The sequence below is a fragment of the Asparagus officinalis genome, chromosome 2 (genome assembly GCF_001876935.1).
Source record: "Asparagus officinalis chromosome 2, Aspof.V1, whole genome shotgun sequence".
Classification (NCBI taxonomy): domain Eukaryota; kingdom Viridiplantae; phylum Streptophyta; class Magnoliopsida; order Asparagales; family Asparagaceae; genus Asparagus; species Asparagus officinalis.
Window position 1 is genome coordinate 81,492,562 of NC_033795.1, and position 12,198 is coordinate 81,504,759.

At 37.5% G+C, this 12,198-nt stretch overlaps 1 protein-coding gene across 1 annotated transcript in view; it reads left to right on the forward strand.

Moving 5' to 3' along the window:
• Positions 2-12,198, forward strand: part of LOC109831413 — a 31,561-nt gene continuing 19,364 nt past the window's right edge. Inside the window, exons 1-11 of the mRNA XM_020398737.1 lie at positions 2-103; positions 178-298; positions 866-963; positions 4,068-4,184; positions 4,281-4,427; positions 4,535-4,934; positions 5,036-5,234; positions 7,616-7,737; positions 7,824-7,915; positions 8,007-8,226; positions 8,333-8,396. Of these exons, the coding sequence (XP_020254326.1) occupies positions 2-103; positions 178-298; positions 866-963; positions 4,068-4,184; positions 4,281-4,427; positions 4,535-4,934; positions 5,036-5,234; positions 7,616-7,737; positions 7,824-7,915; positions 8,007-8,226; positions 8,333-8,396 (1,682 nt within the window). The remainder of the gene's footprint in view (positions 104-177; positions 299-865; positions 964-4,067; positions 4,185-4,280; positions 4,428-4,534; positions 4,935-5,035; positions 5,235-7,615; positions 7,738-7,823; positions 7,916-8,006; positions 8,227-8,332; positions 8,397-12,198) is intronic.

The window sequence follows — 12,198 nt, forward strand, 5'->3', positions numbered from 1 at the left end:
CATGGTCGAAACTCGGCGGAGCTCCGCCTCCTCTTCCAAGCGCTCCCTCCCTCCCACCACCTCCTCCTCCTCGTCCACTGCCTCCAAGCCCAAGCGCTCAAAGGTCCGATCTTTGGTTTTTTTTGGTAAGTTTTCTCGAATGCTAGGGTTTTGATCGGCTCCTTGTGTCGTTTTCAGCGTAAACAGCCTAAGGAAGACGAACGGGTGCCGGTTCAGTCCGATCGGACCGCCGCCTCGCCGACGGTGGAGCCCGAGAAGCTGCCGGAGGAGCGCGGTGACGTTGGATTAGCTCCTAAAGGTAGTTTCTTTTGGGGTATATGTCAAGAAAACCGCTGAAATTTGGGGAGATTTGCACAAAACGACCCTGGACTTTAAAAATTAAAGAAACCCCACTTAAATGTTGGGGAATTTCATAGAACGCCCTGAGCTCAAAAGTTATACGTGCATTTTTGGGCAAATTCCATTTCAGAGAAGAGAGGATACAGTGAAATTGGAAAAAAGTATTTGTTTTTAATCCTTTCGGATAGAAGGGAAGGGTAGAAGATCAAAAAATTGTATTTGAGAAATAGTTCGATGCCAAAAAAAAAGCAATGGTTCACAAGGAAATATGAGCACACTTTTACTTTCAAAATCTAAAAGGTGAAAATTTATAAGAGGGTTAATTGTTTTAAGAAAATGTTTTTTTTCAGTTTGTGAACTTTTTGCAAGTTCAGAGGATTTTATGAAACTCCCAAAGTTTAAAATTCCTGCCTATTTATGCAAAATTTCCTAAAGTTTCAGTGATTTTCTGAAAATTTACTCTTTATTTTATTTTTGGGAGTTCCTTAATTTTTGGTTTTTTTTTTGAATTTTGGGGTTACTGAAGGGTATACCGCAGATGAGGCTGATGAACTAGCAAATCGGTTGGCTCCGTTGAATCTTCCAGAGGTCCCATGGGCCAAGCTTTTCTCGCAGGTTCCTGAGGTGCATTCTTGTATTTTGATTTGGTTTTTTAGATTATTGTTTCGAAGATTCAGTGTTTGATTGTTTCTTTAGAAAAAGTAGTGTTTGTTCTTGCTCAGTCTCAATTACATTTTTGTTTACATTTGCAGTCTACTTTGAAGAGATAAAGGGATAACTTTATTGTGTGCGCACAAACAGTTTTTATTGTGTAAAGTACTTAATTTCCAACAACACCTAAGCTTATGTGATGGCAGAACTTTACTTGCATTTGCCCTGTACATGTAGAAGGCTTTGGAATGGCTGGACCTTTGAGTTGTTAATAAAGGCTAAAGCCATGGTTCCTTGTTGAAAAGTTGGATGGGTTGTTTTTACGTGAATTCAATTATCTCAATCTTTTGGTTTGGCCTATATATGCTGATTGTGCCAGTACATTGAATTTGTAAGAGTCTTCTTTATTAAGTCATCTGTAATGCTCTTTTTCCATTAATGAGTTACAAGTCTTTATGGACGTGCCATTGTTCTGCCCCTTTCTATCATAACATATATCATCCTCTCCCTCCCTCTACACCTGTATGTCTGTGTGTGTGATGGTACTCATTGCATGCATCAGTTTGTGCGCATGCAATGATACCTGCACAAACGATGTCAAGCATGAAGACCAACCACCAAATTGTCCTACGGAGATCAGATTGCGTGCATCAGTTTGGGCATATTCAGGATCAGATATCCAGTCAGTAGGAAAGCATGTCCCTGATCTGTTCACCCGAATGAATGTGGAGGTTTATTCCTTTCCAAGAGTTGTTTAATTTTGTGTTTTTCAGCATGTCTATAATCTGTTCAGGAAATCATGTATGTTGAGTATAGAACTTAGCTCATATTCATTCAGTTCATGTTCAAACCTTTTTGTTAATAAAAACTAAACTGGCACAGTGGAAACTTATGCATTTGCATGGTAAGTCATGGTCCTAGTGCTAGTAGCATTCAGCCAAGAAAAGTGATGCCAACGGGCACTTGAATGACATAAATATTACTTGAGAATACATTTCTGGGAGTCAGGTTAATCTTGGAGAACCAATACAGAGTATCAAACAATGTAAAAAAGGCTGTTTGGTGAGGCCCCCACCATTGTGGTGTCTGGAGAAAGTTAATATGTATGCAGCCGTAATCCCGCATGAGACTTGAATGCGTCACCTCCGGATCACGAGGCATCAACCTTATCAAACAAATTGGTTCCGTCAATTGCTTAGAATTAGCTTCAATTTTTTTGCAGTCACTCTTTTTTAATTTTTCTTTGTGTGAAGGTTGTATCTGCTGCTCAGACCTTGGATTTCCAAAACCAAGCCTCAATCCTTCATGTCTGGAGCTATGGCTCAAGGACTGCTTCATAGTGAATTACAATTCCAGAAGCATGCCTTTTGATTTGAAGGCGGTGGATACTGTTGATTGTAAGGACTAAACAAGAGGAGATTTGAAGTTTGAAGGACCAAGAAAAGGATTTAATAATATTATATTAGGGAAAATAAAAATGAAATCAATGATCAGCTCGACTTATTACATATAACAGTCATAGAATCAACCTTTACCTATCAAATATTTCAAAATTTTTTGTTTCCCCTTTGAAAGAAACATTTGGAGAGTAGTCCTATGACTTCGACGACCTTGATAATATTTTCTCTTCATACAATAACTATACTGTTAAAAGTGTCATGCAAGGGGTATTAAATGTCTTTCAGCATGTGGGAGCGGTACTGTAGTTTTGTTCCCTAGGAACACCAAACCCGATGCATAGAAACCCACACGCGTGTGAAAACATAAGCAATTGTACATTGCCATATACATACACTGTGCATTCATATAATTATGCACATATGTACACACATGGGTACATATAATACATGAATTTGATTACATATACATACGCAGTCGTGCATAAATATACATGCAGTATAAACTCACGCACTTATGCATGTATACATATATATGTATACACATACATATTTGTACATATAGGTAGACATGGTCATACTAGCCAATTGTACGTAATGCTTTAGGTGTTATCCGAATGAGTCTATTAATTTTTCATTTATATTGGTACGTATAGTCAGATAACTACTGGGGGTATAATCAGATAGTCACATTAGTCGTTCATCACACATGTTCTTGTGGTAGACCTGACTATCCTCCTAATGTGCTTTGACTGGGCCTTGCAGGTTTGCCTTAGTTAAGATCTTTACAGGTCACTTGGTCCATCATTCCATTTTGCAAAATGTTGATAATTGTCTCTAAATTCTGCATACCATTCACGTGGACTCCTATTTTTTGCATTAATAGATGCTTTGAGTATTTAATAGGTGAATACTATTTAAAAAATTAGATAGAGAATACAAGAACAGTGTGCACTGTTAGAATCTCTTATAAAATACTAAATAATGTTCTGTGTTTCGAAAGAGTTAATGTAAATGAGATTGACGATTAATGTTCATTGTTTGATAAATCATATATAAGCAATTAAAAGAGCACATGTACAACTTGTAGGGGTAAGCCTTCAGCATTTACTTGTAGCGAAGCTGGGGTTTCAAAGAAGAGTCGCTAACTTCCGTATATAATGTGAGGGATAATTATCAGAACAGGGTTTCAAAGCTAATTGGATAAACTTGCTCTGAAATTAAAGGAATAAATTAAAAATTTGGTACTTCCATGTCTTATGCAACGATGCTTTAATCAGATAACACTGGAATCTGGTGATAAGAGGTTTCTACAGTTTATATTTCAGCGGAATATGATAAATATTGTAACATGTGGAATACTTATATCCAGATGGTTGTCTAATATAAGGTGAGTAATATACGGTTGCAGTACACTTCCAGTCTTGTTCGATGCTTCCAAGTGTTTAACCTGGCACCCCTTAAATATATTTACTATATGGAGTATGTTTTGCCCCTTTAACAAAAGCTAATCATTTTGTGGATCATTTTATTAAAGTTGAGTTCTTCCTAACCCCATTCCTAACTCTAGACACTAACATGTTTGATATTTGGGTTTGCAGCATATGGATTAGCTGATTCACCTTGTAGTTTTCTTTTCTGTTGTGTTAATAATGCATTTGCTATTTTTTCCTTTTCCAGAAGCCTCACCTTCATATCTCTAGTTCTATTTTTACTGTCGGTCAAAGCCAAAATTGCAATTTATGGTTACAAGACCCATCTGTCAGCACTACTCTGTGCAAACTTAAGCGCGTAGAGGTACTTTTCTTAGTTGTCTGCTCTCTCTGGCTCCATAGATATTTATAACCATGTCTATGTTAATTTGTTTTATGTACGGCATTTTGTCAATGGTAGCATGAAGGTGCACCTGCTGCCTTGCTTGAGATCTCTGGGAGCAAAGGCGAGGTGTTAGTAAATGGAAAAACCTTGAGGAAAAATTCTAAATCCATCCTCTCTGGAGGGGATGAAGTCGTTTTTAGTTGCTCTGGGAAATATGCTTATGTATCCTTTCAGGTGTTCTTTTACCTATTTTAAAATCTGAATGATAACACAGTATAAAGCTGTTATAAGTCACTATTCGGATATCAAATTCCTTAATTTGTTGGCAGATTTTCCAGCAACTTAATAGTGACCGTGTAAGTATACCTCTCTTTCCAACTTCACTAGGCATTACAGATGTAATGAATGCCCCCAACCAAGGAGTCCAGTTTGGAAATCGTTCGGGGGATGCTTCGGCTTTTGATGGAGCATCAATACTGGCTTCACTATCAAGAAATGATGCATCTGTAGTTGCTTCTCCGACATCTACGGATGAGAGTGTTCAGCTAGTACTAGAAAGACCAACACTATCTGCTTGTGATGTATCAGGATGTACACCAATTATCGATACCAACTCCCACATTTTGAAGGACTGTTCTGAACTCAATGAGAATGCTGGGATTCCTTCTGCTAATAGCACTCCTGCTGCTGTATCTGTTGATTTTCCTTCTAATGATTCCTTTCACATTGGTATGAATGCTCATCTTGATACATATCTTGGAAAAACTTCTCCTGGGTTGGATTCATCGTGTGAATTAAGAACTAGGACCACTTCTAATGGGTGCATACAGGATCAGCTACTCCTGGGTTGGATTCACGTGGGAAAGTTCTCAAGACATTTGAAGATCCAAGGGTGCTTCTCAAGGATCTCCGTTCTCGAGCAACTTTGCCTACAAGTAAACACCAAGGCTTCAAGGATGGTCTGAAACAACAAATTCTCAATCTCAGTGATATTGAAGTGTCGTTGGAGTCTTTTCCGTACTATTTGAGGTGCAGTGTCCTTATGTTTTTACTTCAAGTTTTCTGTTTCTTATTTATCGCTAACTGATCATACTTCCTTACTGGTATTTGTACTCTGATGGCTTTGTCATGTATAACTATCATCTTTCGACCCTGATAGATATCAGTTTTTCAAAATTCCTTTTATGTATGTATAACTTTGCCCTTATATTATAGAAGGTGTTGTTTTCATTATATGGGTGTGTATGCATTTGCCTAGAATGAATCTTTCTTCCATGAGATCAATACTTGAGAAAGTTGAAAAATCTGCTCAATGTTATCAGTTATGACTATTTAATGCAGCTGCAATTTTTAATTGTTCATATTTTAAATAATTCCTAGCTTTCTTCAAGCATCATGTCAATAAACAGGAGGTTTGATCCATAAATTGTGGCACTGAATGTGCGACAACAATATTATTATTATTACTACTGATTGTTATTATTAATGATGATGATGGTAGGAACAATAATACATGTAACAACAGTGATGATAGTGATGACAACAATAGCAAAAACATGATAACAACATCAATACAATTAATTAAAACCTAAGTAGAAAGAAATGTCTAAAGTGAAAGCAATCTGTTCACGGTCCACTTAAATTATATCAATCATGAATTCGCTCTGATGTCATCAAATGACACTTTGTGTGGGTACATCAAAATTTGTGAGAACGTACATGGAACAATAACAAATATAGGAAGAACTGTAATATTGATCTTCATAGGGTATCCTCATTCAAAAAAATTTCTTCTGATACATAAGAGTAATATTTTAGGCAGGATGGTGCAGCCGTGCAGGAAATCTTTATTACGGTCTAAATAAGAATTAGCTGAACTCAAATAGAGTACTTATGAGTTCTGAGGATATACACTTCAAATAGGTGTCGATGCCTAATTGCCTATATACATAATATACCAGTTACCAGAATCTGATTATTAAGTTATTACTAGTTTAAATAAACTATCTGGGATAATGCAAAGGCAGATGAATATATGGAGAAGATCTTTTAGAGTTCTCCATGAGTGTTATGCCATTTGACAAGACTAAAAGAACATGACATAAGACTCACATGTTTATGAGGTCTTAACTATTGGGCAAGTTATGATAGAGGGTCCAAACACCTACTCCTAAGAGAGAGTACGAGCGTTTGCATGCTTTGTTTGTAAACTGGCATGCGGTTTCAAGATTTTACTAAAAAGATATAAAACCCTCACATAGTTATGAGGTCTTAATGACAGAGGGGCCAAGCACATGATAGCAGGAACTATTTGCATGGATTACTTTGATAAATTTGTATTATCAATTATCAAAGGGGTACACGTGCAATCTTTGTTAATTAGTTGCTCTTGCTCAACCAAGCATGATAATTTTTATTGTATGATAATATTAGAAGGCTCACGTGGAAGGAGATCTAGAATATGGCCAGAATTTGCGGGAAAATCTGAAAAAGAAAATATCTGTAAGGCACCACACAGCAGTGGTTTCTTCACATAATGATTGAAAAAAGACTCATGCAGCTGATGACAAATGTTAGTAATAATTCTACATTCTGATACAGTAATATCCTTTTCCATTCACTTTTCATCTTACGAATTGGTTGAACATTTTCTTTTTTTGGATTTTTATATATCGAGTAAAATGTTGCCCTTGAGTCATAGTAGTCATAGTAGTCTGGAGACAGAAGGGTTGAACAATAAATATCTTTCTTCTAATACATGATTATGCATGACCGGATTACATAAAACAGAATGGTTCATTGAGTGAATGTTATAGCTTGGAATTAGACTGACATGTGCACAACGGTTACATAAATTAGTTTTTAAAACATGCAGGTCAACAAACTATTTTATTTATTCATTTCTTCTGTTGGATTATGTTTTGTCTATTTATTTAACGATGAGAGCTTAGCATGTCACTGCTCAGTTGTGCTCGTTCCAGAACCTTGGTCATTGTCACAGAAAAAAATTGAGTGCAAACGTCAAGTCATACGTCATCCATTAGCTGGGTTACAAGGGGATAATTATGCTTTTGGGAAAACAATGGCTTAAGGCATTCACTACTGCTTTGAGCTTGTTCATATACTACATTGGATGATGAAGAAGTGTATAGTTCTTCTTATCTGCAGTCACCATACTGTGGAGAATTCTGTGGTACAAAAATATTAACAACACAAGTATTCACATCCCTTAGATGGGCATGCACATATGATTTGATATGTGCATGCAGGATGCCTGTTTTCATAGTGAATATTATTTTTAGTCAGATTTTAACCCTTAGTAACATAGTGAATATTATTTTTAGTCAGATTTTAACCCTTAGTAATTTGGGTGTTTTTTTCTCCCTCTGAGATATTTGTATCGTTTACAGTGAATATACAAAAAGTATGCTGTTATCATGTGCATATATTCACTTCAAGTGCAAGGAATTCATAAAGTATACTTCCAACGTATCATCAGTGAACAATAGAATACTGTTGTCTGGTCCAGCAGGTGCAAAATCACTTCCTTATCTATACTTCCGGTTAATCTAAATATAATTTTGACTGTCTTAACAAGTAATCTCTGTATTTTTCTAGGGTCCGAGATCTATCAGGAAACATTGGCAAAGGCTCTTGCCAAGCACTTCGAAGCCAGATTGCTAATAATAGATTCGTTTGTTCTACTGGGTGTAAGTTCCACTAAAAATTGACCCAATTAATTGGGAGATAGACTAAGATCCTTCTACAGATAGATGAAAGTTTTGGCAAAATTGATTCCAGGTCCAATCTTTGAAGGATTTAGAATCACTAAAAGCTGGTAAGACTGAGAAAATCAGCATATTTTCTAAGCAAAGATCCCCTGTGGTTGCTACCTCACATTTCAGAAAACTAGCTTCAAACGTGGAGGCTGGCATTTTGGAAGGAACATCAGTATGTAATGGCCAAAGTTTCCCAAAGCAGGAGCCATCAACATCATTGAAGAGCTACACATTTAAAGAAGGCATGCTATATCTAACTGTTATAAGCTTGATATATTGTATGAGTTTTTTCCCCTCCTAAGGTTTCGTTCTATCTTGTTTTGGTAACTGTAGTATCATGTTCTTCAGGTGACAGAGTAAGATATGTGGGTTTTTCCACACTTTTTTTTGGGTTCTCTCTTCAAACTCAGAGGTATATTTCAACTTTTGTCATCTTTGCGCACAGTTTATGCCTGGTTGGGACTGGTCCAGTTTTAGTTGGGCCTCGGTGTTCTACTGTAAATCATTACAAACAGAACGAACAGGAATAGAACATCTTCACTTTGAGAATTAAACATATTGACAACCGATCATCCTTTGGAGAGACATGGTAGAACATAGAAAAGAATCTATCTTCAATTCGAAACAATTGTAGATGAAACTAATAGGACATCCGTTTGGCGTATATCAGTTGGGCAAAATAACTTCGTATATGCATGGTTTAAAATATCCCCGATATATATGACATATTGATTGATATATCCTTTTATAAGGCTTGCGGCAAAGGGATGTGATCTCAATATCCTTTATTGCTCTTTGGCAAAATTTTAGCTATCAATCATGAATTTCCTGATATATTAGGCAGCATTTCGTCTTTAAAAAATTGGTTGAAATGTTTCAATGTCGACTTAGACTTTTATTTGTGTTAAAAGATTGTTTTGATTGTGTTAAAAGATTGTTTTATTTGTGTTAAAAGTTGAGGTCTAAACCCAAACAAATGTCTGTTTAATAACCGTGAAGAAGAATTATAGCTCAATTTTGAGATACCACCTTTCTCCACAACTCCGTTCTTTGGTGCACCAAGTATTGACTTCTATGATATGTGTATACATATTATCCAATATGACATCCGATATTTATTAAATATCTCCGATATATCCCTGATATCTTGCATTTGATATGGACAAAAAAAATTTCGTGTAGCCAACCTCAAGTTGCTGTTGTTTTTTGTGATCTTTCATTAGCTGCAGGTCATAGTTGTGTTTGAAAGAGAGCGTCTGCATCAATTTTCATTCGTATGCATTTGCAAAGGAACACAGAATCTAAAAAGGACGATTGAGAAGTTTCAGCTTGACATCAAATAAATAATAAAAACAACAATTAGTGGATGTATGGCATAAAATTGCGCGATAAGAGAAAAACGTATTAGATAGTTTTCAAGCATTATTTATCAAACAAGCATTTGAGCAAAACTTTAACTCATACTTAAGATGTAAAACTTTTCTGTTTCTTTTATTCTCTTATTTTTATTTTTGTCTTGCTGACGGCGGAGAATTGCTTTACTTAGTCGTCAACAAGTGTAAAACTTGGACCTCCCTGAAGTGAGTTCTAAAGAGATATATTGGTGTGTACACACTTTGCACGTTTTGGCCATTCAACTCTAGAGCAAAGATAAGAAAGGTTGACTAATTGGAGTTTAGGTGCACTTTATAAGTAAGGTGATAGAATTGGTAGACAATGTTTAGAAGAGTAGTACAATTTGTTTGCAGGAAATTATATGGGTTGGGATATTTTTTATAGAAATGAGAGGAACAGAAATATGATGGAGATGGTTAGATAAAACATTAAAATGGGAAGGTGACACTATACTATAGTCATATTATGAGAAAGGTAGTTAATATTATTAGTTACTAACTTCATATTCGCCACATAGGATTGTCTTGAGAACATAAAAGGGAGTCTTAAGGTCACACGGATGGATTGGCACGTGGGTTTCTGGAAGGAGAATTATTGCTCGTAGGGACCTAATTAGTCGTGCAGGGGTGTATATGGAAGGGCACATGTTGTGGTATATGGGAGATATGATTTTGTTTTTTTTTGTAGTCTCATATGACCTTATAAGAGTAATCTCAAGTTTATAAAGTCGAACGAACTTCTAACATCCATCAGGAATCAAATGGACTGAAAATTTGCCCTCTTCTCCAGCGTATCCAAACAAAAAGCATAGGAGCTCTAAAAATTTTACTGCCTAAGTACCTGGACACTTCATTTTGGATGCCGCACCGTATCTGTGTCAGACACGTGTTGTACACGGATTCACTGCAAACATGCCATGGACACATATTGTTAAAAGCAAAACCAGAGTTCTCCATTACCTATAACCCTAAACTAGTTTGTTGGATGTATCAAGCTCAAAACCAATAGTGTTTTGAACCCGAAAACCGAAACCATTACTTAAGGGTGTGTTTGGTAATCAATGTGTTTTTTTTGTTATGTTTTTGTAAAAAATACTATGTCATGGTGTTTCTTTTTCAAATGTGTTTTAAAAATACCATTTTGGTCAAACGTAGTTGTTGACGCATAATTATAATAGCGCACGTGGGGGCAGGGCGCCGACGCCAATCAGCAGATAGGTGGCGGCGTCCGCCGGCGGCCAGGCCAACAGGCGAGAGCGGTCGAAACGATGACTATCCCGCTACCAGAACGGGTAGGCGACGAGTGGCCCGGGCGGCCGTCGACGGGTGGGCCGGCCGGCGGATGGCGCACGAGGCTTTTGGATGGACCGGTGGTAAGGCCGAAGGATGGACGGCGGCGGGAGCCGACGGATCTGGGCTGGGCGGTGAGCGGCGGCGGGTAGAGGGTAGCCCCGGCCACAGGGCGGACGGCCCGACGGGGTGGCGAGTGCAGAGCGGGCGCGCGGCGGCGGTGGGAGGGTGGTCGGCATGCCGGCCGAGGGCGGCGACGGCAGGGTAGGCCGGCCGTATCGGCGGACGGGGTGCGCAGGCCGCAGCGGCAGGCTAGCGGAGCTGGCGCTTAAGATGAAAAAACAGAATCTTAAAACACATTTTTGGTGTTTTGAGAAAAGTGTTTAATTTTTAGATTTTGTAAAGGGATAAGTCAGAAAAACGTCTCGGTTGCCAAAAGAGTTTCTTTGTTTTTGTTGAAAAAAAAACTGAAACGACAAAAACGCCACAGTTGCCAAACGCTCCCAAAGATTCGAAAAGTACCCACCGTATCCCATGCGATCAAAATTGAACTTTTGTTGTTAAACCTTAACTCTTAGTTTGATTTAACTTGATTCTTAATTGCTATAGATAGTAAAAAAAGCATAAAAATATTATGGGTAATTAAATATTTGATCTGATGTAAATATATGTGTGTGTATCCGTGTCCCTGTATCATTCCTTTCACAAATTTGCCATGTCTTGTGTCCGTATCCGTGTCGACACCCGCACCCATATCTGTGCAACAGGAAAAAGGGGGATATTATTCCCTTTTTCCTGTTAAATGACCTACTTTTTTAGGGTTTTTTAGATTCATTCCCCCCATCTTTCATATTTTGGAAAATGCCCCTTCTACCATTAAAAATCAAATGAAATTAATAGGAGAGGCAAATATTTCAAGATCCCTATGTTTTGGGGCTGGATTCTACATATGATGGTTTGAGGTGCATCTTTCTAAATGTGAGAGACTTTAAGGAGATATAGGAGCCTTCTGTAAGTATGATTCACTTTTCACTGCTTCATTTATTTTGCATTAAATTGTTGTGAATCCTTCTTCCTTAAAATTGATGTGAACCCGTACAGGAAAAATTAATTTCCGCATTTGTCTAGTATCATTACTTGTCCCATAGAATGGTGTCTGGCTGCTTGCTGTTTATGTGGACCTTGGTTGCATAAAACATAGAGTACTTACCTCTCAAGGTTTACACATGGCTTCTATGATGGCCCATCCTCTGATGCATTCTTGTTTTGCTATGAGAATTCTCATAGAGGGTTAATATCAGTTGACATTGTGCGCAGCTTTATCAAAAGTTCAGCTATGCTCAACATCCTGCTAGTTTATTCAGATAATGCTGGGATGATGGTGATCATTGTTTCATACATGGAATTTTTCATGGTGAAAATAGGTGTGGGTTTTAGGAAGTCATAGTGTGTGCTGTGACTATGGGTTTCCAAAATAACAAAATCGGATGAAACCTTCTCAAATTTCAAAAATTTCTTTTCAATGTAGGA